The sequence below is a fragment of the Paroedura picta genome, chromosome 6, assembly GCF_049243985.1.
Source record: "Paroedura picta isolate Pp20150507F chromosome 6, Ppicta_v3.0, whole genome shotgun sequence".
Taxonomy (NCBI): Eukaryota; Metazoa; Chordata; class Lepidosauria; order Squamata; family Gekkonidae; genus Paroedura; species Paroedura picta.
This window is the reverse complement of record NC_135374.1, coordinates 16,506,105-16,531,518: the sequence shown is the minus strand read 5'-3', so window position 1 is coordinate 16,531,518 and position 25,414 is coordinate 16,506,105. Positions and strand designations below refer to the sequence as shown.

Genomic DNA, 25,414 nt, shown 5'->3' with positions numbered 1-25,414 from the left:
AAGGAGCTTATTTATTAACAGTCATTTAATTGCCATGATTTTTGGGGGGGGGGTGAATTGCCCTTTTGGTGTCCCCTTTTTCATGTACAGTTCTGATAATCTTTCATGGACAGCTCTGTTAACAAAAAGGCCAAGGTAAATGAGAACTGCATCCATCCCAATGATGTGGAAGTTGAGGTTGCATCAACAAGATGTAGGAGGAGACACTAGCATCTCACTTGAACAAAGTCTGAGTCCCATTTTAACTTGGGTTGGGGTCAGTTTTATTTTTTAGGATGTTTTAAATTTGTTTTTAGATTTTAAATTTGTGGAAGGAAGGAAGGAAGGAAGGAAGGAAGGAAGGAAGAAAGAAAGAAAGAAAGAAAGAAAGAAAGAAAGAAAGAAAGAAAGAAAGAAAGAAAGAAAGAAAGAAAGAAAGAAAGAAAGAAAGAAAGAAAGAGAATTTTATTCAAGGTATAAGCTTTCACTCTTGGGTCACTCATCTATTGGATCACTCTTTCTTACATGCTTGTTCAAAAGATTAATGAGACAAGATGGAATCCATAGTATCTTAAGAAGTATGAATGCACAAGAAATCTTGCAGCTTGAATGGAACTTTGGTGGTCTTAAAGATGCCACTGGACTCAGATTATTCACCTGAGAGAATTCCACCTGTTTTATTACTGGTTGCCACATCAGGAACACTGAAACTTAACAACCTGTTAACGTTGTGTGCTGATGACCATTCTGATAAAAAGAGTAAACCTGGCAAATCTGAGAATGTCTCGTAACGCTGTGAGTCATTCTGGAACAAATGTGAAGTGTATATATAGAGATGCTTGTGGACCACAGACAGCTCCTGAAGGCCTAAAGACTTCTGAAACTCCAAAGCAAAGACTGAAGGCAGAATGAAGAGTTTATTACTCATTATTGTCCTCTGCAAAGCACTTTCAAGTGCCTGGCCTGTTCTCCCAAACATTGAACAAGCTATAGAAAAGGATGCCCAGTTTTTTAAGGTAAGGATTAAAAAATACGATGTGTCCGAAGCAGAAGAGAAGCAGGCTGAATAGCCTGGACATTTAGTGTGTAGAGCAGGGGTAATCAAACTGCAGCCCTCCAGATGTTCAAGGACTACAATTCCCATGAGCCCCTGCCAGCAAACACTGGCAGGGGCTCATGGGAATTGTAGTCCTTGGACATCTGGAGGGCTGCAGTTTGACTACCCCTGGTGTAGAGAATATACTACTTGTCTTATCCTTTGCACAGTCATGGGATGTTGGAATTTAGGTCAAACACTCAGTTCTAATACAGGAACTCTGATTGGCTTTCAGGGGATGGGGTACGGATCAACAGTAGGGTGTCTGCTTGGAATGTAGAAGGTACCAGGTTCAATCCTCAGCATCTCCAATGTAAAAAGGATCAGGCAATAATAGGTTATGTGAAAGACCCTGAAATCCTGGAGAGCTGCTCCTGGTCTGAGTGGACAATATTGGCCTTGATGGACCAGTGGACTGATTCAGTAGATGTGTTTCAGCTGGACTACATGCCTCCATCTTCTGGGGACTTTACACTTTTGTTTTCCAGTGGCTTTCATCTTCCCTCCCCTCTTTCCATTACCAGGTTAAATTATGCTATTATGTCCTTCGCAGCATTATCTGTGTCTGCTTGTAAACTATGACTGAAGATCAAATGGTCTATACCTGCTCATTGGCAACTTGGTGTCATAACTTTGTTCTGCTTTTTTTTACTTTGTAGATAAAAGCCTGTGTCCTGTGGGAAAGGATTTTGTGGACAAAATGTGTGTTAGTTGGGGGAAGAGGGATTGTCTATATCAGGGGTAGTCAAACTGTGGCCCTCCAGATGTCCATGGACTACAATTCCCAGAAGTGAATGCTGGCAGGGGCTTCTGGGAATTGTAGTCCATGGACATCTGGAGGGCCGCAGTTTGACTACCCCTGGTCTATATGAACCCCAGACCTAGCCTAGTCACTTGTTCTTAGCAATGCCTTGTTCTCATGAGGTGCCCCGCCGTACCCTCATAAAACAGCTTTGAATTCTTCACAAGAAAGATCCCAGCTCATTTTGCATCCTGTGGAAGAATATTCCAGGTTTGTGACCAAAGGAGTATGGCAGCTTCATGTGGTTAGTCGCTGCCCACTAGCTTTAGCTGCCAAGTCTCTGTAATGGGTAGAATAATGAAAGACCTTTCTCATTCAGACAAAGATCAAGGACTGACTATGTTGGGTTGGTTCTGGCATAACACAAAACAATAGTCTCATTAAGCAAGACATAATGAACTGATTGTCCAAACCTCCACCACCACCATAGCTCGGGTATCTCAGACCAAGAGTAGAAGCTGATTTATTCATCACAGTTTCCCTTAATGTGATTTTGCATTATTTTCAAATGCAGCTTCCTAGCTTAATCCTAGAGCCTCTTGTGGCGCAGAGTGGTAAGGCAGCCGTCTGAAAGCTTTGCCCATAAGGCTGGGAGTTCAATCCCAGCAGCCGGCTCAAGGTTGACTCAGCCTTCCATCCTTCCGAGGTCGGTAAAATGAGTACCCAGCTTGCTGGGGGGTAAACGGTCATGACTGGGGAAGGCACTGGCAAACCACCCCGTATTGAGTCTGCCATGAAAACGCTAGAGGGCGTCACCCCAAGGGTCAGACATGACTCGGTGCTTGCACAGGGGATACCTTTACCTTTACCTTAGCTTAATCCTGGGGTGTTTTCCAGTTTAGGCTTCACACCCACCAGACCTTGTGCTGCCTGGTCAGAGGAGCTCATGAATGAGCCTGTTATTGCCTTTGGCTGTTCTCAGAGTAGCCAAATTTCCCAAGAGAAGCTTCCCCGGCTTTGAGTTTTTGAAGGCAATTAGGAATAGAATCATAGAATCATAGAGTTGGAAGGGGCCATACAGGCCATCTAGCTCAACGCAGGATCAGCTCAAAGCATTCCTTCCTAGGAATCCAACTAGTGAGATCTATCTTTTTGTCATAAGTTGGCAAAGCACTCTCTGGTAACACTCTCTGAGGCATGGGAGAAAGAGGCAACAATGAGGGGAAGAAGGATCGTGGGAGATGTAGTATTTCATGTACAGCAGCGTTCCGCAACCTTTTGGTGGCCACGGCCCGGGGGTTGGGGACCACTGATGTACAGGAAGAAAAATTGCACATCAGGGAAGGGCAGAAGGTCCCTTGGGAGTGACCATCCACTTTCCAAGCAGTCAGAAGGAGTTCTCCTCCTCTCCTTAGTTCTGTGGTCATGCCTTTCTTAGCCTTCCCTCTACAGCTCCCATTGTAACTTCTGTCCGCTTTCACTTTCATGCAAAGCTATACTGTCAAATGAGCATCACGCCTTTCACCACCTTAAGTTCCAAGTCTGCCTCTGAAATAGATTCCTATCTCCACCCCTGCCACCTTCTGCCCTGCCACAGGCAATGTGGCAAGTTCACACAAAGGCCTCAAGCTGCCTTGTAATGAATCAGCCATGGCCCATGAAAGTTGTCTTACTTGCTGCACTCAGCCTGGTAGTAGTTCTCAAGAGTCTCACATAGAAGGCTTTGTCATCACCTGCAGCCAGATTCTTTAACTGGAGACCCCAGGGATTGGACCTGGGCCCTTTTGAATGCAAAGCAGAGGCTCTGCTCCTGAACCTTTGGATTACATTCATCTCAAGGCCAATGGAATTTTAACTACCTTAACGAAATGGTGTAAAAAAGCACTCAAGTTAGACTAGGGCCTATTCTGCACACAGAGGATAATGCACTTTCAATGTGCTTTGGGAGCTGGATTTTCCTGTGCAGAGAAGGGAAATCTACTTCTAAGGTGCATTGACATTGCATTATCTATTGTGTCCAGAACAGGCCTAGGATGGAGAAGGCAGTGCCTTCTGGAAGGCCCTTGGATGACAGGGAGGGACTTACATTGAGTTTGTTTTGGGAGGTTGCACAGAAATTGGAAGCCAGAATTTATTTTCCTAGGGATTGGGTCAGGGAACAGCTATTGTTAAAGCCTTGATTTTTCCTTGACTAGTCTCAAGGAGTTGAATGGCTCAACAGTCAATTATTGTTCTGAGATCAGCCCAACTTTCCAAGCTTCTCCACCCTTGAATTATTGAAGGCCATTAGAAAACAAATTGGTAAGACCTATTTGTCATCAGCTGGGTGCCACAATGCAGCTCAGGTAACAGCCAGGTCTCTGGTAGAGATATGGGAGAAAGGGGAAACCTCGAAACCAGGTTTCATTTGTTATGCAGGCCAAATTCTGGTCTTGAATCTACCCACCATGAAGGTGCTGGTAAAAGTAGCCTACCAAGTAATCGTAAGTATCTGTTGTTCCCATCAGGAGGAGCATTCAGGCACCTTGAATAAAATAAGGAGGTGCATTCGTGATGTTTCAGAGTATAATTTGAACCCAGACTTTGCGAGATGGAAGAATCGAGTTGTAACATATAGGTAAGACTTCCAATGACTTTCTGAAACTTCAGAGGCTGCACAAAGATGGTTATTATTGCTGTACTCAGAGTTTCCTTTCAGGAAAATTATCTTATCACATCAACAAAGATAATGAGGGGTGCACACAGGGAAGTACATCCAGGTGGGAGAAGCAGTATTCCTTGTATGGGAAGAAAAACTGCAGATCAGGAAGGGACAGACCATTCACTCTCCAAGCAGTTAAAAGAAGCTCTCCATCTCTTCTTGGTTCTGCAATCATGCCTTTATTAGTCTTTGCAGTTCCAGTTGCAGTTTCTGTCCATTTTCTTCTTTCATGCAAAGGAGAACATGACCCATACACAAACACACACACACACTTGCCTTAGAGGGAGGAGTGGTGTTGAAGAAGAAGAAGAAGAAGAAGAAGAAGAAGAAGAAGAAGAAGAAGAAGAAGAAGAAGAAGAAGAAGAAGAAGAAGAAGAAGAAAGTCAATGATGACGGTGACAACGGTGATAACGGTGATGACAGGACTAGGCTGTCTTTTTCCACCTTCATGCGTGTACATATGAACCCTTGCTCTGGATGGGAAAGCAAAGTGCTCTCAACTCTTTCCCCCAACATGGAAACTGCTGTTTGCCTCTTCCTAGGAAAACACATGGAAAACATTAAAATATTTTCCCCCATGGTCAAAGATCTGGGGTGAAAGTGAAGCTTTCAAGCATGATTTGTGGTAAACATGTGCTCAAGTCCTGCGATAGAAATGAGATTTCTAGACATCATAAATGACTATGCACTGGAATTGTTGGTCACAAAGTCAACCAGAATGATAGTGACCTTGGACTTGGCTCTGAGTGGGTCTGAAGAAAGAAAGAAAGAAAGAAAGAAAGAAAGAAAGAAAGAAAGAAAGAAAGAAAGAAAGAAAGAAAGAAAGAAAGAAAGAAAGAAAGAAAGAAAAGACTGCCCAAGTCAACAGAACAGTCATTGTGGATAAAGAACTGCTTAAGACAACAAAGTGGCCTGAAGTTTGACATATCATAGAGCAGCCTTTCTCAGCAAGGGTTTCATTAACCCTTCGGGTTTCTTGATGTCTCTGGAAGGATTTCCTGAATGGGTGGGAGTTAATTATTTTTTATATTTTTTTATAATTTGTTATACATTTATCAGGTGATATGTCCACATATGGACATGTCAACACACACACAACCAATGGCCAATGATGGGCCTGGAGGGGGTAAGAAAGGAAAGGCCCTGGGTGGGCATGTGCCCAGATGTGCTTCCCAACCATATTCAGAATAATTATGCCCCTTCTGGACTTTCTTGAAGACTGAAGAATGTTTCAGGGGTTTCTCAACAGATCCAGCATGGTGTAATGGTTAGGAGTGCCAACTGATGAGCTGGGTTTGATTTGCTGCTCCTCCACATGCAGCCAGCTGGGTGACCTTGGGCTCGCCACAGCACTGATAAAACTGTTCTGACCGAGCAGTAATATCAGGGCTCTCTCAGCCTCACCCACCTCACAGGGAGTCTGTTGTGGGGAGAAATAAGGGACTTGTAAGCCTCTTTGAGACTACTGGTAGAGAAAAGTGGCATATAAGAACCTACTCTTCTTCTTCTTCTTCTTCTCCTTCTCCTTCTCCTTCTCCTTCTTCTATTTAATATCTAAGAAAGGATATGTACAATACAGCAGATCATTATAAATTAAATGCAAAGGCACCCTTAAGTTCTGACTACCGCTCTAGAAACTGTGAGTGAGGTCCTGCAAGCTAAAGGCAATACACAATGGGTAAACCAGCTTAGTTGTCTATTTGACTGAGAGTATGGTCCAAGTAAGGTTGCCAGTTCCAGGTTGGGAAATCCCTGGAGTTTTGGGGGGTGGAATTTGAGGAGGGCAGGTTTTGAGGAGTAGAAGAACACCAGCAACATATAACGCCATAGAACCTACCCTCCAAAACAGCCGTTTTCTTTGGCCATCTGGAGAGCAACTGTAATAGTAGACGACCTCCAGTCACCAACTGGAAGCTGGTAGCCCTAGGTCCAAATATGTCCAGAGAGGCAATAATTTTTATTATAAACAATAATATAATTTTGATTATAATTTGGGTTGATCCTGCATTGAGCAGGGGGTTGGACTAGATGGCCTGTATGGCCCCTTCCAACTCTATGATTCTATGATTCTATGATTCTATGATTCAATCATTTCCTTCACGTATAAAGGATTTCGAACTACACACAAAAGCTGCCTCATGCTGCTGTTGATGAAATCTTCAAGAAAGCATTTGGTGAATGGAGTAAACACACTTGTTTGAAATTCATCCAGAGTCGGAAGGCAGCCGATATAGATATCCTTTTTGGTTCTGGAGGTAAGTAACAATGCAATCCTAACTATGCTTTCCTGGAGTAAGACCCACTGATCTTGAGCAGACATGCTCAAGATGGCATTTTAAATCACAGAAAAGTAAAAGAAAGGAAGGAAGGAAGGAAGGAAGGAAGGAAGGAAGGAAGGAAGGAAGGAAGGAAGGAAGGAAGGAAGGAAGGAAGGAAGGAAGGAAGGAAGGAGAAACAGGTACAGGGAGAAGGAAGGAAGGAAGGAAGGAAGGAAGGAAGGAAGGAAGGAAGGAAGGAAGGAAGGAAGGAAGGAAGGAAGGAAGGAAGGAAGGAAGGAAGGAAGGAAGGAAAACTTTAATAATATTTATTTCCTACAAAAAACAGGGGGCATAAGAACAAGAACTATGGGGTGGGGCATAAAAGAATTTTAAAAGAAAAAAGGATACAAGTATATACAAAGTAGAAACAAAACTATAACAACAATGGTGGTCAATGTACACATATGTTTCTATAAACTATTTCTAAATCTCTGTTCCACTTAATATTTCTGGTAAGGGCTTGGAGGAGGAGTTAGTCTCATGGCTTAAGTGCCACTCAGCACTTAACACCCATTCAAGGCAACTGTCCCGCCCCTGAGTGCCTGCTCCTCCAACTGGCTTGCCTGTCTGTCCAGCGACCAGCCTATCGCCTTCCATCCACCACCCCTGACCATCCCCTCCTCCTTCCACTTCCCTCTGAGGCTCGGAGGCCACAGATCCCTGCCACATGAGACCAGCCCCTGCCGGTGAGTTCCCTTCCTGGGGGCCTCCAGCCTGCAGCCTTTCCAGGTCTTGAGGAGAGGGAGAGTTCTTCCACCCCCACCCCCCATCTAGCGCTTGTTGGATTCTTGAATGCAGTGGGGCTTGGCCCCTTGTCTAAAAATAGCCCCTGCACAATTTTCATCTATCTGCCATATGTTCAAATACTGATGAAGCTGTAAGATCCTCAGTCTGTTCATTTATCTTTCCAGTGTTGTCATTTGAATCTTTTTAGCTACTGTAAGTATTGGGCTATCTGGTTAATATAGCAGATATTGGCCATTCAGTGCAGTAAATAAAGCTCCCAAGAAGTACATGGCAAAAAAGATAAACTTACATTTATTCAAGTAGATTCAGTTCACATTGATTTGCAGGAGGGCATTTTGGGCTCAAGGAAGACATGCACACATTTTCATTGGCTTGAAAAAGGCCACAGCTTCATTATTACTCCAAAGGAGTGTTGGCACAGCATGGGAGAGGGAGCCTGACTTGCAGTCCAAAGACCACAAGAACCTGGACCCCAGCAGCGCCCTGGAGCCCATCCATCATTGGGAACACGTCTCCTTGCTGCTGGGATCCCACCCACAAGAAGAGCCAGCGGCGCCCTGGGGCCCACCCGGTTCCCCCGCTGGGAATGCGGGTCCCCTTGCCGCTGGATTCCCACCATAGGGAAGTGTCCACCTGGGGTGCCAAGAGGAAGCGCACACTTCCCATGGACCCACCCCAGGCCACCCGGCACTGTAAACTCTGGGGTGCCAAGGAGAGGTGCCCACCTCATTCTTGGTCCCACCCCAGGCTACCTGGCCCTGCGAGCCCCAAGCCTCCCCAGCCGGGTCGGCCCTGCTTGCCGACCTGCCACCTCTTAGGAGGTCCCCAACCTGGGGAGTCCGATGCACAGACCGAACTCCCCCCAAAACAGGCTCCATCCCATGCTAAAACCGCCAGCTGTGACAAAATGCAATAGAAACATTTAATCCAGTGGCCATCCAAACATAAACAGCCAACAAAACAGGGTGGGTGGGAGGGAAGCTGCTCAGGCGGCGAACCTGGCAAGAGAGGCAGGGCTTCTCCACGTGGTGCCTTTTAAGGCGCACCGAGCCCACGCCCGGGCGCCAAATGGTGCGTGCGCAATGCTCTCGCACAGCGCCTGCCCTTCCTGCTACAGAACCTCCCTCCAGCGTGCCTTTCCACCGCCCGCTCCTCCGCTGCATCAATGGCGGCTGCAGCTAAGTCTTCGCCGCTTTTTCAGGTTGCAGAGAGCCAGTTTGGTGTAGTGGTGTAGCGGAATTCTAATCTGGCATGCCGAGTTCCATCCTGCACTCCCCCACATGCAGCCAGCTGGGAGAGCAGTGATATTAGGGCTCTCTCAGCCTCACCCACCTCACAGGGTGTCTGTTGTGGGGAGAGGAAAGGGGAGGTGATTGTAAGCCGCTTTGAGACTCCTTCAGGTAGAGAAAAGCGGCATATAAGAACCAACTCTTCTTCCTCTTCCTCTTCCTCTTCCTCTTCCTCTTCCTCTTCCTCTTCCTCTTCCTCTTCCTCTTCCTCTTCCTCTTCCTCTTCCTCTTCCTCTTCCTCTTCCTCTTCCTCTTCCTCTTCTAAAAGGAGGGAGAGAGGTGGAACCTACAAAGTCACTAGTGGTCAGCTGATCTGGCAGAAAGAAGGCAGCTCAAAGGGAAGCTTCCATGTTAAGACCAAGAGAAGCATTCTATTCAAGGAGATAACCCCTATATACACTTACTGATTATGCATGGTGGCGACCTCATGAGGCTGCCTCTGATGCCTAGCGGTGGGGCAGCATGCCCCAACACTTCCCATGTACACAAGGGGGGGATGAAATCCCACAGCACACATGGTCTGATGACCATCAATCAATCTTCAAGGGATCGCGTCACAAAAATATTTCTTGATTCGTTTCCCATCATTCCCTGAGAGGAGAATGTGTATTTTCACTTAGTGTACATACATGCATAGATATATGCAAACGTATTTTGCTGTTTTAAGTACATGCAGAGGACTGTCCCTTCGATGAGGAAAACGGAGTATTGGCTCATGCTTATTCATCTTCTAAGGACGGCAATGAAGCTTTGATCCATTTCGATGACGATGAAAACTGGACAGAGGATTACACAGGTACAATCATGTCTTTCTAAATCCACGCCTCCACGTATTTGTGGGGATGATTGTTGAATTCCTTTCAGTACAAAATATTCTGGGCCAAATTCCATACCAGTACTGGGATGATATCTAGGCATTTATTTTGTAATTTTTGACTGAGACAAAACACCCCTGGAATCTAGGGGGATACGCTTCTAGGTAACACTGTGTGTGAACGAGACCTTGGGGTACTTGTGGATTGTAAACTAAACATGAGCAGGCAGTGTGATGCAGCGGTAAAAAAGGCAAATGCCATTTTGGGCTGTATCATCAGGGGCATCACATCAAAATCATAAGATGTCATAGTCCCATTGTATACGGCACTGGTCAGACCACACCTGGAGTACTGTGTGCAGTTCTGGAGGCCTCACTTCAAGAAGGACGTGGATAAAATTGAAAGGGTACAGAGGAGAGCGACGAGGATGATCTGGGGCCAAGGGACCAAGCCCTATGAAGATAGGTTGAGGGACTTGGGAATGTTCAGCCTGGAGAAAAGGAGGTTGAGAGGGGACATGATAGCCCTCTTTAAGTATTTGAAAGGTTGTCACTTGGAGGAGGGCAGGATGCTGCAGAGGAGAGGACACGCAGTAATGGGTTTAAACTACGATACAGTACAACGATATAGGCTTGATATCAGGAAAAAAAATTTCACAGTCAGAGTAGTTCAGCAGTGGAATAGGCTGCCTAAGGAGGTGGTGAGCTCCCCCTCACTGGCAGTCTTCAAGCAAAGGTTGGATACACACTTTTCTTGGATGCTTTAGGATGCTTAGGGCTGATCCTGCGTTGAGCAGGGGGTTGGACTAGATGGCCTGTATGGCCCCTTCCAACTCTATGATTCTATGATTCTATGAATTCAGTGCTGCTGATGTAGTTAGCCAACAGCTGACTTATAATGTGAAATTTCTCATCTTGCAATGTTTATTCTTATCTGCTAGTCAAGTTGCTGAGAAGTCATTAATAACAAGGCATGTTTGAAGTCTTCTAGTGTCTCAAGGGGCTGAAGGTTTCTTGCCTGGGAGAAATTTTTGGTGCTACGTAGTAGAAGAAGAAGAGCTGGTTCTTATATGCCACTTTTCTCTACCCGAAGGAGGCTCAAAGCGGCTTACAGTCGCCTTCCCTTTCCTCTCCCCACAACAGACACCCTGTGACGTAGGTGAGCCTGAGAGAGCCCTGATATGACTGCTCGGTCAAAACAGCTTTATTAAGGTGACCAAATTTTAACAAAGGGAAAGCAGGACACCATCCCGGAAGGGGTCCAGCCCGGCCTGAAGGTCACGGGGACGGAGGCAGCAGCCCGCTCCCTCCCTCCTTCCCTCTGGCTGGGCTCACCAGCAGCGAGGAAGTGACAGAGCAGAGGCCCAAGACTGGCTCTGGTGGCGGCTCATGCCAGACAGGAGAGAGCGATTGGATTGGAGAGTGAATGCCCATGCATGTGCACACGCTCGCCACCTGCACACATGCATTTCCTGCACCCCACTGGCTCCTTCTGCGCCTGCCAAGAAATGTGCCAAAACACTTCGCTCAGCTCTTTCAGAGCTGGCAGGGAAATGACCCCCTCCCCCCATGGGTCCAACATTGCCCCATCCTGTTTGACTCAGTCCAGCAAACCCCACATGCTCTGCTGCAGGGCCACTGCAGAACCCCCAGGGTTAAAAGAAGGGAGAAAGGAGAGAAGTGGCAAGCCAAGGGACCCAAGCCCGGCCCGGAGCAGGACAGCGAGCAACATGGATGCCTGGCGGTGGCTGTGGCGGCAGCAGCATCCCCCTCCCCTGGGCAGGGCCCTCGCCCCACTCCAGTCAACTCCCGCGGGCGGCCGGCCATGGCTACGTCTGGGGGGCTGGCAGCTCCTCTGGCTGGGTCCATACCGGGATTCAGCACCGCAGATGTGGTCACAGTAAAGAAAAGGCTGAGAACTGCTGTCTTAGACAGATTGGGGATTCAAACTTGGGCCTGCTAAATCCTAGCTTGGCCTTCTAATCACTGCACCACACCATCCAAGTGTCTCTGTCAAGCATAATGAACAGTGTTCTGGAAGTGGATATAAATTTTTGTGAGAATCTTTGGGGGGGGGGAGGGGGAATGCATGCACCAAATGCATGTTTCAGTCATCATGGTGCATTTCACCAAAGATGAGAAAGAACATATAATTTTCACAGCTTTACAAAAAAAAATGATATTCGTTTTCTGCACTAGGATGTGATTTTCTCCATCCTCCAGCTCAAGTGATTTCCCATCAGAACTCAGAGCTAAGGGCCCTGTCAGAGTTGTCAGTTTTCCGCTGGGCCTGCAAGATGGAGCTCTTCTGCCAGGCATATGGTTGAGGCCAGAGCGGCGTCCTGGAGTTACCATCAGACGGTCTCTTAATGAGACTACCTTAGGACCCTCACTCCCAGTGTGAGAGAGCTGCTGACCCACATGCTGAATGGGGGGGGGGGAAGGATTGGTATTTTTATTGTTTGCCCTCTTGTTTATGTATTAAGGGTTTTTCATTGTGCTTTCATTGATTTTGTAAACCGCCGTGAGACATTTGAGAGCAGCGATATATAAATATAAAGGTAAAGGTATCCCCTGTGCAAGCACCGGGTCATGTCTGACCCTTGGGGTGACGCCCTCTCCAGCCGCCGGGAGAAGGCGGGGTGGTCTCGCCAGACCGTGGACGATGGCTGTCGCTTCTCCCGGCCGCTCTTCCCTGTGGACGGGATGGGGGGGAGGAGGAGGAGGAGTACCGCGGCCGGAGGACTCACGGCGTCGGCTGCGAGTGCAGTCCGTGCGGTGAGTCTTCGGAGGGGGAAAGCAGCCATTGGCTGCTTGGGCCGGGATGGACACTCGGAGGGGCCAATCAGGAGCCGCTTCGCGGCTCCTGATTGGCCCCTCCGAGTTTTTATCTCGGACAGGGCCCGCCCTAACTCCTCCCGGACAGCCCTTACTCGATTATTCAGTCCACGGGGCTGTTTAAAGATAAGAATAAATAAATAAAATAGCTGTATTTTTGGTTTTCAGGAATCAACCTTTTCAACGTTGCTGTCCATGAAATTGGCCACATACTAGGTCTTTCCCATTCAAACTATTCGTATGGTGTGATGAACGCAGAGTATGACTCCTCTAATGCATCTTTCCGGCTCCACCCAGACGATATCGCGGCTGTCCAGGTTTTGAACGGTAACTGCAGTTTCCCAACTGAACATGTGTGTGACTTCCAATTAAGAGGATTTGGGGATAGTTGTTGTGTCTGTGGATCCTTCTGAGGACTGGAGCTTGCGGTCTGAGACAGGCTCTTAATCCTGCAATTGTAATTGGCCAATGTGCATCCTGGATCCTGTCGGCTGGATCCAGTCAGTTTAACATGAAACTGGCCAATGGCACACACTGGTGGGAATCTCCTATTGTCTCTTGCTGAATATTTCGGGGAGTTTTGTAGTGTTTCCTCAGTTCAGTTTAGCTCTCTTGTACCCATGAGCTGGGGTAAGAGAGAGAGGGCGGGAGCTGTAGGGGCAGGGCCAATCAGGGTGGAGCCAGATCAGAGGCCGTTGTTTTTACCGGCTACACCACGCTGGCTATCCATGTCTTCCCATACCTTCCTGTCCTTCTATTGGGGCAATACCTTATAGTGTGGAAGTCACAAAGGTTTGCACTAATTTCTCTTCAAAAAGAAACCAAAAGGAAGTGAAAAGGAAATCTCTCTTTTTAAAAAGAGGATAAGAGAAAAGCAACATCTATATCTAAAACGCTGGGCACCCCCTCCTCCCCTCTTTTATTTTGGGCAAATGTTGGATGCAGGGGAGCTGGACTACCCCCCACCCCCAGGTTCTCAAGAGCCAGGACATTCAATATGGGGAGCAGGAGGGCAGCTGCATGAGCTCTTGCAGGCATGCTTTCCAAGGGCTTCTCTTGAGCCAGGATCTTGGGGTGATCAGGTGGCCCGACAGTTACATGGCCAGCTGGGGGTCCCTCCCTGCTCTTCTACACAGGCAGCCAGCTGGGTCACCTTTGCTTTCCATAGCACTGCAAGCTATTCCTCTGCAGTACCATCGGGGCTCTCTCAGCCTCACCCACCTCACAGGGTGCTTGTTGTGGGGAGAGGGAAGGGAAGGAGTCTGCTGTGAGACCCCTTCTGGTAGAGAAAAGCAACATATAAGAACCAACTGCTCTGCAACAGCTTTTAGCATTCAGAGCAGTCGGCAAGTCCATAATAGGACTAATCGTTGGAGGTAGATCTCCCAAATTTAGCTCACTGCCAGTGCATTGGGGGGGGGGGCGGGATGGAGGAGCTCACATTTTGTCTGAGCGGGCAAGTTGAACAGGTCTTGTCCCCAGCTGGCACTTGGGATAGTAGACACATAGCTCCTCTGGAGCATAGAGTTGGAATTTGTTCATAGTTTTTTTTAAAAAGAACTATAGTCTGGCCCTCCAACAGTCTGAGGAACAGTGAACTAAGCCCCTGTTTAAAAAGTCTGAGGACCCCTGCTCTATATGAAACCCATGGCTATACCGTATGGCAGTGGTCCCCAACCTTTATTAGGCTGGGGACCGGCAGGGCATCGGGCCGCGCCCACGAGGACCGCGCCCGCACGGGCCACGCCCGCGGATCGGGCCGCGCCCGCGGATCGGGCCGCGCCCACGAGCTGCGCCCGCATTTGCTGGCAGGGGCTCCTGGGAATTGTAGTCCATGGACGTCTGGAGGGCCGCAGTTTGACTACCCCTGCTCTAGATACATGGGTAATTTGTCCTGAGACCAATTACTAGTGGACCGTTCTGTGATGTGACTTGGCAGCGCTTGTCTGAGCTTTTTGATTGCAACACTGAGAACAAAGATTTTTTTCCTGATGTTTCTGAGCAGCTGCTCCTCAAACGGTGACTGTTCTTCAGATCTTGTCTTTGCCTCCTTTTCAAGGAAAACCAGGGAATTGTTCTCATTGGCCACAGTACCCAGCACCACCAAGTAACATCCCACCAGAAGAGGACACACAACCTTTTTGTGAACATACTATAACTTTTGATGATGTCACCACTTTCCAAGGACGACTTCTCTTCTTCAAAGGGTAAACAAGGCCCAAGCAATGTGAAATGCTTCTGTCTTGAGCCACTGGGGACTGGGCTTAACCTGTTCATCTTTTGTTACGGAAGCAGGAGGCCTTGGAATGGGAAGGGGATCCAACTGAGGCATCCTTTCCCAGGCTGCAGACAAATCTGGGTCCCCTCGCCCACTTTCTCACCCCTCTCTTCTTACTTGTTCAGGTTAAGTTTTAGAGCAAAGCAGGTATTGGGTTTTGGGATGCTCCACAGTTTTTGGATGGCCAAGGTTAGCGCTTTACACCTAGAAGCACAATGACAGGAAAAGTTGAAGGCCACAGGAAAAGAGGGAGACCCAACATGAGATGGATTGATTGAATGAAGGAAGCCACAGCCCTCAATCTTTTTAAAAAATATATATTTTAATATCTGCAAACTGCTCCTGCGTAGCAGTATAAATGAAGCGCTAAAGGGGAGGAGAGAGGGCGGGCTGAGTCCATGATAAAAACTCGGAGGGCCAAGCAGCCAATTCGCGTGGCTCCCCATTGGCTGGTTGGCCTGTCCTCGGCTGGGCCGGCCGGGGAGTCGCCATGCCGAGGAAGCTGCCTTCCCCGTGGGTAAGTCCTCCAGCCGGCGTACCCTTACCCTTGGGAAAGGAGCAGGGCTGCCGTGTCTTTGACGCAGCACCCCTGCTCCTTTCCCACCTTGCGTCCCTTCGCCTTCGGGGAAGGAGCAGGTCCACCACGTCTTTGACGCGGTGTCCCTGCTCCTTTCCCGCCGGACACGCAGCTGGCTTGCGCGGGGAGGGGGGCCGCGGGAAAGGAGCAAGGCTGCCACGTCTGCGACGCGGCAGCCCTACTCCTTTCCCACCCACACACTGCGGCCCAGTCTTGGTCCACCTACACTGGCTCCCAGTTTGTTTCCAGGCACAATTCAAGGCCTTAGGATCGACCATCAGAACCCTGGGTAGTTTAGGATCAGTATACCTGAAGAACTTGCCTAGTCTTTTATGAACCTACTCAACTACTATGGTCAAGGCCCTGCTTCAAGTTCCTCTGCCTTTGAGGATTAGGTGGGTAGCAACCGAGGACAGGGCCTTATCGGTTATGGCCCCAAAACTCTGGAACTCTTTCCCCAGGGACGTTTGCCTACTTCTGTAGCGAAGACTTTTTTGTTTTCTTTAACATTCTCTCAATGATGCCTCCTTCCACACATTGCTGTGTTTGTCTTTTGTCTTAACTCTGTTTTTAATTGCTTTAAGGATGTATGCTTAGATGGGTTCGTCCTAATGGTTTTTAAATGGTTTCTTATCATGATTCTTTGTATGATGGTGTAGATTTTAGGTTTTATTTTATTTATTTCTCCCCCCCCCCCAATAGAACTCAATGGCTGATGGCTGGGATGTTTGTGGGCTCGTGAAGTTAACCTTCTTGTTCCAATTCACATGCCTACGCCCCCAAAAGAGCCCTGCGCTCCACTGCTACCAACCAGCTAAGGGTCCCTGGCCCTAAAGAGAGCCAGTTTGGTGTAGTGGTTAGGAGTGCGGACTTCTAATCTGGCAAGCCAGGTTCGATTCTGCACTCCCCCACATTCAGCCAGCTGGGTGACCTTGGGCTCGCCACAGCACTGATAAAACTGTTCTGACCAAGCAGTGATATCAGGGCTCTCTCAGCCTCACCCACCTCACAGGGTGTCTGTTGTGGGGAGAGGAATGGGAAGGTGACCGTAAGCCGCTTTGAGCCTCCTTCGGGTAGGGAAAAGCGGCATATAAGAACCAACTCTTCTTCTTCTTCTTCTTCTAAAGAAGTTTGCCTGGTCTTGACCCACCTGGTGGAACGAGCTCCCAGAGAAGATCAGGGCACTGACTGAGCTAAAACAGTTCCGCAGGGCCTGCAAGGAGGCGCTCTTCCGCCAAGCATTTGGTTGAGACCAGACATAACCAACAGTGACCAAAGGGCCCCTGCTCAGAACACCACCTATATACTCTGGACCTGTTTGTATTGTTGCACTGTTGTATTATTTAATGGTTATACTACTATACTGTTATATGTTTACAATTATCAGTTATTATTGCACGGTTATTCAAATGTTTTATAGACTGTTCCATGTATTGTTCTTATGTTATTATGTAAACCGCCCTGAGCCACCGGGGAGGGCGGTATATATATAAATAAACAAACAAATAATAAACAAACAAATAAAATTTGCAGGTTATAGAAAGGAAAGACACCAGCAGTTCCACTGCAGTTCTGGTGCCAATAACGTTGAAAACAACTTCATAATGGAGCCGGAAATAGCAGAATCCCCCTAAAAACTTGGAATCGGAATACCAGTTTGGAACCCAGGAAACTGGGAGCACTGGTGTTTTTTGATTCTTTGATATACAGATTTAAAAAATAACATTTTTAAAAGCTGCACATCCCTACTGCTGTCTTGTGCACCAGGCTATACCTGCAAACAACCTGCAACTAAAATACTACTACTTAGAGAGCCAGCTTGGTATAGTGGTTAAGAGCATGGATGAGCCCAAGGTCACCCAGCTGGCTGCAGGTGGAGGAGTGGAGAATGAAACTGGCTATCCAGATTAGAAGCCAACTAGCTGGTTTGATTCCCTGCTCCTCCACACACAGCCAGCTGGGTGACCTTGGGCTCATCATAGCCCTGATAGTGCTGTTCTCACAGAGCAGTCCTGTCAGGGCTTACCTCACAGGGTGCCTGTTGTTGGGAGAGGAAGATGACTGTAAGCCGCTTTGAGACTCCTTCTGATATAGAAAAGTGGCATATGAAAACCCACTTTTCTTCTTCTACTACTTGGTATCTGTCATAGGAACTGCACAGTGCTTCTGAAAAATCTTATCAGATGTACAGCATTTCAGGGTACTGTATTTAAAGGACACATTCCAGGACTTTCCTAGGAAGAATCTGGGTGTCATTGGATGAAAATATCCCTGCTTTCTCTTTTCTTCAGAGAACACATACTACGGGATGATCCTGGGAATGAAGAATTTGAACATTTACTTATTAATGATTTGTGGCCAATTCTGAGGTGTGGCATAGATGCTGTTTATGAAGTTGAAAACGTCTTATATCTTATAAAAGGTAAATGTCCTAAATTCCTTGCCTTTGTAGTCCATGTTGTTATAATTATTGTCACTGTTAATACTGCCTCTCAAAAACACGATGGAACTTTGCAAGGTACAGACTACTGATCTTCTTACACCTGTCAGTCCTTTCTGACAGAACACCCAAGACAAAGGCCTCCTTCACCTACACCAGGGGTAGTCAAACTGCGGCCCTCCAGATGTCCATGGACTACAATTCCCAGAAGCCCCTGCCAGCATTTGCTGGCAGGGGCTCCTGGGAATTGTAGTCCATGGACATCTGGAGGGCCGCAGTTTGACTACCCCTGACCTACACCATCAAAGTATGAACATCCATTAAGGCTGTCCTCTCATTGATCGTTTATGTACTGGGAACTTCACTGCCCCAGCTCCCGTGCAGGAGCACAAATCGGGAGCGGATGAGGTGCACCGGGCCAAATGCTCCCCTGTGTGGGTGCAGGAAGAGGTGGGGCAATCTTCCACGACTAAAACTCCAGCCTGCAGCCCAACATGAAACCTCCAGTGCATAAACGGTCATTGTGGCATTCTACTGTTTTAAGGCAAAAGCAAGAGCACCTTTTGCCTTACACTCTCCAACGGAAATAACTACAACAGCCCTGAGTGCTCTTCTCTTTGCAGGGAATTTTGTACACGGAGGCTTCTTGAACAAGCCTGAGGGAAAGTGTCCTGTCCTTTCAGCAGAGGCTTAAATATATGGAAATGGGCAAGTGAAAGTTTTCAAGACATAGAGGTCAATAACATCACTTGGTAAATAAGATTAGGCCTTTACTAAAGGGACAAGAGCCTGGTATCTAGGTCATAGAATCATAGAGTTGGAAGGGACCTCCAGGAGCATCAAGTCCAACCTCCTGCAGAATGCAGGAAATTCACAACGACTTGCCCACCCGCAGTGACCTCAATTCCATGCCCAGATGATGCCTCCCCCCCCCCACCAGAATCTCTGTCCAGTCTGGCCTGGAAGAAATTCACCTTCTGATGCCAAAGTGAAAGAAGAAGAAGAAGAGGAGGAGAGTTAGTTCTTATATGCCACTTTTCTCTATTCAAAGGAGTCTCAAAGTGGCTTACACTTTGGTTCCCTTTCCTCTCCCCACAACAGACACCCTGTGAGGTGGGTGAGGCTGAGAGAGCCCTGATATTACTGAAGAAGAAGAAGAATTTGACCCAGGAGGTCCCCTCCAACTCTATGGTTCTAGTTGGTTCTTATATGCTACTTTTCTCTACCTGAAGGTAGAGAGTCCTGATATCACTGCTAGGTCAGAACAGCTTTATCAGTGCTGTGGGGAGCCCAAGGTCACCCAGCTGGCTGCATATGGGGGAGTGCGGAATCAAACCCGGCTTGCCAGATTAGAAGTCCGCACTCCTAACCACTACACCAAGTGGCGACTGGCGTTTTCCTGGGCATGTAAGAAAGGGTTACAAGAGCCAGACACCGACACAGGCTGGTAGCCCTGTTCTCTCTGCTTTAGATAAAATGTAGAGTAGATAGAGTAGTTCAGCAGTGGAATAGGCTGCCTAAGGAGGTGGTGAGCTCCCCCTCACTGGCAGTCTTCAAGCAAAGGCTGGATACACACTTTTCTTGGATGCTTTAGGATGTTTATGGCTGATCCTGCGTTGAGCAGGGGGTTGGACTAGATGGCCTGTGTGGCCCTTCCAACTCTTCTATGATTCTATGTTTTTTAATCATCTTTTGATCTGTCTTATTTTCTTGACAGAAATGAGGTACTGGACTTTTAATGGGGACTCCGGAACTCTAAGTTCATCACAGCTTATCTACACTCTGTATTTTCTCAAAATTACTAAATCTATTGATGCAGCTGTTCATGATCCGGAAACAAAGACAACATTGGTCTTTATAGGCAAGGAGTACTGGAGGTGTGTGGAGATTTTCTGCCCAATGGTGGTCAGTCCTGAAAACAGATTCCTATGTTTCAATCTTTTGCAAGTGAAACAGAGAAGTAGGTCTCTCCCACTAGGTCTTTGCATGTATCCCAACTTGTATTTCTTGCCTCTTGAGACATCCTGCAAATCACTGCCGGCATTGAGGTATGTTAAATACCATAACTTGCTTGAGTAGAACTGCAGTGAGTTTGCATTTCCTCGCATGCAGCACTGGATCCAGGTTCCAGCTCTTGATGCTCCAAAATTCATGAATCATGATTTTGGGTTGCTTAAGTATGGATCCAGAAGCTTTGCCGCACAAAGCAAGGAACCTTTTCTTCCACATCTCTACAGCAGCGAGGTTGGTGTGGCCAAAGACTTGGAAATTGACGGAGGTGCCATCCATAACTGGTTGGACAAAGTAGCCGTACTGTCAAAAATGGCTAGATTCACTTATATGGCCAATGGAAGATCTGTGGAAGAGTATGAAGAACAATGGTGTTACTATACTGACTATCTTAAGAAAGGAAGTTAGATGCACTATTTGGAGGAGTAGAGAAGAAAGAGTGAGGAGGACATTATATATATATTTTTGTATAGATAATGAGATGTTAGGTTTAATTCTGTCTGTATTCTCGTTTTAGTTATTGTTTGATCTCTATGTTAACCCGATTTCATTCTAAATAAAACTAAAATTTCACCAAAAAATGATTTTGGGTTGCTCTCTCCGTCTCATATGCATTTGAGATGTGAAGAGGTTGGATCTCATAATTTCAGGTTAGATAGCTTCTACAGGTCATGTAGATCCACATATAACTAGTTTCTATGGGTGGGCTATCATACTTTGGAAAAGACAGTCATGCTAGGAAAAGAGGAAGACTCAGCATGAGATGAACCCACTCAGGTCAACCAAGGCCCTCAGTTAGCAAGACCTGAACAAGGCTGTCAACAAAAGGGTGCTTGGTAGAAGATTAATTCACGGGCTGCCAAAAGTCCATAGCAACTGGACAGCACTGAATGCACACATTCCAATACGTGCCTATAGAAATACCCCCATGGTTTTGTCTGTTTCTATTTTCTTTAGCTTCAATGAAGAGACAAGTTCTATGGAGGAGGGCTACCCCAGGAAGATAGCAGCTGATTTCCCCGAAATTGGGTCCAAAGTAGATGCTGCATTTCAGTATAATGGTAAGTTGAAGATGATCTTTGTGAACACGGTGAGCTTAATGAAGTCTCTGTTATGATGGCTTTCTAATTTAATGGCGTGGAAGACAGAAGTCCTGTGGTTGGGTAGGAAGGAGGCAGACCAGGAAGTGCCCCAGGCCAGGAATTTGGATGGGACTTTGGATGCCTTACTATCCATGGAGGCGCAGGTTACTAAGGTAGCCCACCAGGCTTTTTTCTTTTTTTGGCCTACCTGTCTCCTGAGCACTTGACCACAGTGATCCATGCAATGTTAATCTCCATAACTGAATTCTGTAACTCACTCTATGTTAAGGTGCCCATCTGTCCCTACTTCTGCGAGACACTCAACGCATTAAAGACATTGCCTCACGTCCCGCCCAGGTCCTTAAATGTCTCGCTTCAGCCATGAGCCATCTGCTGCTGCCGCCGCTGCAAATCACAAATACCGAACCTTTCTTTTTGTGCATTTTTGCAAACACTTTTCTTGCTGTTCTTCCCTCCCCCCGGCAGCCTCTCTGCAAATGCCAAATTCCTGATCATCTGTGTGTGCACACGTGCAAAGACATTTTTGCAAAGCTCTCCACTTTTTGGGGGGGGAACCCCCGTCCTCGCTCTCCCCCCCCCCACTCACCAGAGGGCCAGGCGGTCCTTGGGGTCATGCAGGCGCTCGAGGCAGCCCAGCGCGGCCAGCAGGGAGTGTGCGGCCTTGCGGACAAGCAGCACCAGCAGGACCTGTGGGGGGTGCAAGGGGGACTTGGGCACACACCACTCCTCTGGGAAGTAGCCCCTCGCCGGCTGTGGCACCCACCCCGCCAGTGCCAGCAGCAGCAGCAGCCTCCAGCCCCGGTGAGGCATAGGCATGGCCCCGCCGCCACTTGCAAGCCCTGCAATGGGCGCGGCCGGGTGGGGAGAGGGGCAGGTGGCCGGGGCCTCCGCTTTAAGAGGAGGGGCTTCTGAGCCCACCGGCCGGAGCGAGCCTGGGTGCAAAAACGTGTGTGGCCATGCACTGCTGGACAGAGCTGCTGATTGACTCTAACCTTCCTACCCAAGGGTGGCCAAATCGTGGCTCTCCTGCTGTCCATGGACTACGATTCCCATGAGCCCCTGTCACCATGGCAATAGGCTCGACGGAGGAGGGGGCCGGCCGCTGCTGACACCACAGCAGCAGTGAGTCCCGCCTTACCCCCCTTCAACTCTGGTCACCATACTCTATGTGGGCCTGCCCTTGTCCCTGACCTGGAAATTGCAGCTGGTACAGAATGTGGCTGCAAGGGTCCTCCATGGAGCATCTTGGAGAGCCCATATTCATCAGGTGCTGAGACAGCTGCCAGTTTGTCTTGGATCCGGTTCAAGGTTTTGGTTTTAACCTTTAAGGCCCTTTGCGGTCTGGGACCTGACCTGGTGGAATGAGCTCCCAGAAGAGCTACGGGCCTTGCAGGAGCTTTCAGCTTTCTGCAGGGCCTGTAAAATGGAGCTCTTCGGCTGGATCGCTGGATGAGGCTGGGCCACAAGGAAAATCTGCCCCGCTTGTAATGACAGTAGCATAGTTTAACCAGCACCTTCTGTCTCCCATCTCCCCCCTCTAGAATGGGAACCTCGGGGTGGGATCGATAAAGTTAGCGGTTTTTGCCGCATCTGTTTTACTGTGTATTTAGTATATTTTGTTATATTAATTTTATTGTATGGTTTTATGGGGTTTTTTATGTACTGTAACTCGCCTCGTGCCTCTGGGGAGAGGTGAGTAACAAATTGAATAAATATAAATAGTAATAGTAATAGTAATAGTAATAGTAATAGTAATAGTAATAGTAATAGTAATAGTAATAGTAATAGTAATAGTAATAGTAATAGTAATAGTAATAGTAATAGTAATAGTAATAGTAATAGTAATAGTAGTGTTAGTGTTAGTGTTAGTGTTAGTGTTAGTGTTAGTGTTAGTGTTTGTGTTTATATTTTATTAATATTATATTAATATTATATTATTATTAATAATCTTTAAACCGCCCGTGGCGCCACGGGCGCCAGGGACTAAATAATTCGTTAAGGGCTGCCGAGGCGGGATGTGTATGTGATGAGGAAGGGTCCGGATTGGACCCTTCCTCACGACAGACAATCGGAGGGACAAATCGGCAGGCGCGAAGCGCCTGCCGATTTCTCCCTCCGATTCCCAGCCCCAGCAACTGCGAGCCGCGCGCAGCGCGCAGCGCGCAGCGCGCAGCGCGGCTCACAGTTCCTCCCGGCCTGACGCGGCGAGAGGCGCGAAGCGCCTCTCACTGCGTCAGGCCGCCAACCCAGGGAGCGAAGGGAGCGAAGCGGAGCGAAGCGGAGCAAAGGGAGCAAAGGGAGCAAAGGAAGCGAAGCAACCCAGGGAGCGAAGCGCGGCTGTGGGGGGTTCCCTGCCTGGTGGCCTGAAGCGGCAAAAGGCGCGAAGCGCCTCTCGCCGCGTCAGCCCGCCCCCGCCGAAAGAACCTCGCCGCCGACCAGCCCGCCGACCAGCCCCCCTTCCCGCATCCCCGCCAATTCCACCCTTCAAACAACCGTCCACACACTCACCCACCTGCACGCCGTCCGCTAACCCCCCCACCCTCCCCGCACCCCGCCGCCACTTCCCACGCTTCGCGCACACACTCACCCGCGCCCACACCATCCGATCACCCTCCCACCCTCCCCAGACCCCTTCCCGTCCCGCTAACGCTTCCGACATTTCCAGCACCCCCCCCAACCACACAATTACCCACCCTGCCGCCGACCGATCACCCCACCACACTACCCAGACCCCTTCCCACCCCGACACGAGGTCCAAACAACCAGCCGCAACATACCTCCCAGCTCCTGTCCCCGGCCTTCCCCACCACCCCTTTCCACCCTCGCCGCCACCACGCTCACCTTTCCTGGTCCTCCGCAGCCCGGCCCCTTCCTTCCCATTTCGCCGACGCTGGCCCCAGCCACCCTGCTCTGCCCGCCTGCTCCACCGGCCCTAGAATGACCCAGGCATGCGCGGACTCACGCGCATGCCTGGTTGCAGAGCCCAACGCACTTCCGCCCCCCAAGCACCCCGCCCCCACGCTCCTGCACGCATGCCCGGATACCCGAGCAGGCGGGCAGAGCAGGGCGGCTGGGGCCAGCATCGGCGAAATGGGAAGGAAGGGGCCGGGCTGCGGAGGACCAGGAAAGGTGAGCGTGGTGGCGGCGAGGGTGGAAAGGGGTGGTGGGGAAGGCCGGGGACAGGAGCTGGGAGGTATGTTGCGGCTGGTTGTTTGGATCTCGTGTCGGGGTGGGAAGGGGTCTGGGTAGTGTGGTGGGGTGATCGGTCGGCGGCAGGGTGGGTAATTGTGTGGTTGGGGGGGGTGCTGGAAATGTCGGAAGCGTTAGCGGGACGGGAAGGTGTCTGGGGAGGGTGGGAGGGTGATCGGATGGTGTGGGCGCGGGTGAGTGTGTGCGCGAAGCGTGGGAAGTGGCGGCGGGGTGCGGGGAGGGTGGGGGGGTTAGCGGGCGGCGGATACCCGAGCATGCGTCCTTCGCCTCCCGATGACTCGCCCCATCCCCTCAGCCCACCCTGCGCCGCTACCTCCATTTAAACGAACGCCCCGAAGCCCATTCTCACTACGCCCAACCTCTGCCCATTTTTATAAATGGGCTTTATTCCCTAGTAAAAATAATAATACCAACTGTTAATTTATCTGGGGGTCTCTAGATATTTTAGACTCCTATCCTAAGTTGCTGCATCAATGCAAGTTTGAGGCATTTCAGTGGATTTGCTCCACTTTGGGATCAGTAAGCCCCGCTTTCAGAGTGGTGTTCTATGCGACCCCATCGATACCGGCAAGGTTAGACGAGAGAAGAAAGCAAGTGTGGCAGATGAAACTTTGACAATAAGATTTGGCAGTTTATTGCAATGAACAGTTTTACCACGTTTGCCTTTCTCATTGTTCTTTCAGGACATTTGTATTTATTCAGCGGCCCCAATCAGTATGAGTTTGATCCTAGAAATCATACACTTATAGATATAAAGAAGACCAACACTTGGTTTGGCTGCGAAGAATAATATAGCCAAAAACGATGGAGTCCCTACTTGGCTGTATGTCAAACACTCAACATCTTGGTCATCAATGGCATTCAACAGTCCCTGTTCCTTAGCCGTAAAAGAAAAAGAATCTGCAATTCATTAATCTTTTTAATCATAGGAGAAATTTAAAATGACTCTTGTCTCACACTTATATATAAATGATTACAGTGATACCACTAATTGACTGATCTGTATGTGGCTGGATAATAAAGTGATTTATGAACATACATCTGGAAGCCTTGGGTTTATTTATTTCTGTGTGAGCGTACACTCAAGCATCATGGAGTTGAAATAAGAGAAAGACTTCCAGTTGACCTTTTGTTCAAAACCCACACGAGCCCATTTTACCACTGGGGATGTGGAATTCACCCAGTTTGCCAAGGTCTCAAGCTCACCAGACTCCCAAGAAGGATATTCTTTTCCCTTGTGTATTTCACCACCAACCCTGAGATACTAGGATA

General features: G+C 48.4%; 1 protein-coding gene across 1 annotated transcript; it reads left to right on the top strand.

Moving 5' to 3' along the window:
* Window positions 1-887: 887 nt before the first annotated feature.
* On the top strand, window positions 888-25,129 carry LOC143840553 (stromelysin-1-like). The gene is made up of 10 exons (XM_077344165.1): window positions 888-995; window positions 4,325-4,434; window positions 6,628-6,773; window positions 9,540-9,668; window positions 12,693-12,851; window positions 14,584-14,731; window positions 17,671-17,801; window positions 19,537-19,696; window positions 20,787-20,890; window positions 24,826-25,129. Exons 1-10 carry the CDS (start codon window positions 888-890, stop codon window positions 24,930-24,932), a joined length of 1,302 nt encoding a protein of 433 aa, XP_077200280.1. The 3' UTR covers window positions 24,933-25,129.
* The last annotated feature ends 285 nt before the right edge of the window (window positions 25,130-25,414 follow it).

Coding starts and splice junctions, on each gene's coding strand:
- LOC143840553 (XM_077344165.1), top strand. CDS start 888: ATGAAGAGTTTATTACTCATTATTGTCCTCTGCAAAGCACTTTCAAGT. Junction 14,732..17,670: donor CGACTTCTCTTCTTCAAAGG/GTAAACAAGGCC, acceptor TCTTTTCTTCAG/AGAACACATACTACGGGATG. Junction 19,697..20,786: donor ATAGGCAAGGAGTACTGGAG/GTGTGTGGAGAT, acceptor TATTTTCTTTAG/CTTCAATGAAGAGACAAGTT.